At 67.9% G+C, this 405-nt stretch overlaps 1 protein-coding gene across 1 annotated transcript in view; it reads right to left on the reverse strand.

The window, feature by feature from the left end:
* SERINC4 (serine incorporator 4) overlaps nucleotides 1-405 on the reverse strand; it is a 7,413-nt gene that overhangs the window by 2,295 nt on the left and 4,713 nt on the right. The window contains exons 6-7 of the mRNA XM_035893982.1: nucleotides 239-332; nucleotides 6-175 (exon numbers count right to left, since the gene is read on the reverse strand). Coding sequence (XP_035749875.1) covers nucleotides 6-175; nucleotides 239-332 — 264 coding nt within the window. The remainder of the gene's footprint in view (nucleotides 1-5; nucleotides 176-238; nucleotides 333-405) is intronic.

Genomic DNA, 405 nt, shown 5'->3' on the forward strand with positions numbered 1-405 from the left:
GAGGCGGCAGAGGCTGCCGTTGACAGTGAGCAGCGCCTTGTTGAGGTGGCAGGCGGCCGGGTGGGTGTAGTACTTGTAGAGGAAGGAGAAGGCAGCGGAGGCGAGGGTGTAGAAGGCGGCCGTGGCCAGCAGCACGGCCAGGTACCAGCGCTTGTCCTGCGCAGCGCCCGTCAGCCTGCCGGAAGAGTGGGTGAGAGCCAGCAGCAGGCAGGCGCCTGCCCAGCACCCCGGCACTCACCAGTTCTTGTTCCAGGTGTGCGCGAAGGCGGTGATCAGCACCAGCTGGATGAGGATGAAGGCAAAGCCCCCGCAGATGCCTGTGTAGTGCCAGGCTGGAGGGAGAGGGCAGAGGTGAGGCTAGCCCGGGGGGCACAAGGGGGCTGCAGGCGGGGGCCCGGGGTGCCA

Source organism: Egretta garzetta, unplaced genomic scaffold (assembly GCF_000687185.1).
Source record: "Egretta garzetta isolate BGI_Z169 unplaced genomic scaffold, ASM68718v1 scaffold975, whole genome shotgun sequence".
Classification (NCBI taxonomy): Eukaryota; Metazoa; Chordata; class Aves; order Pelecaniformes; family Ardeidae; genus Egretta; species Egretta garzetta.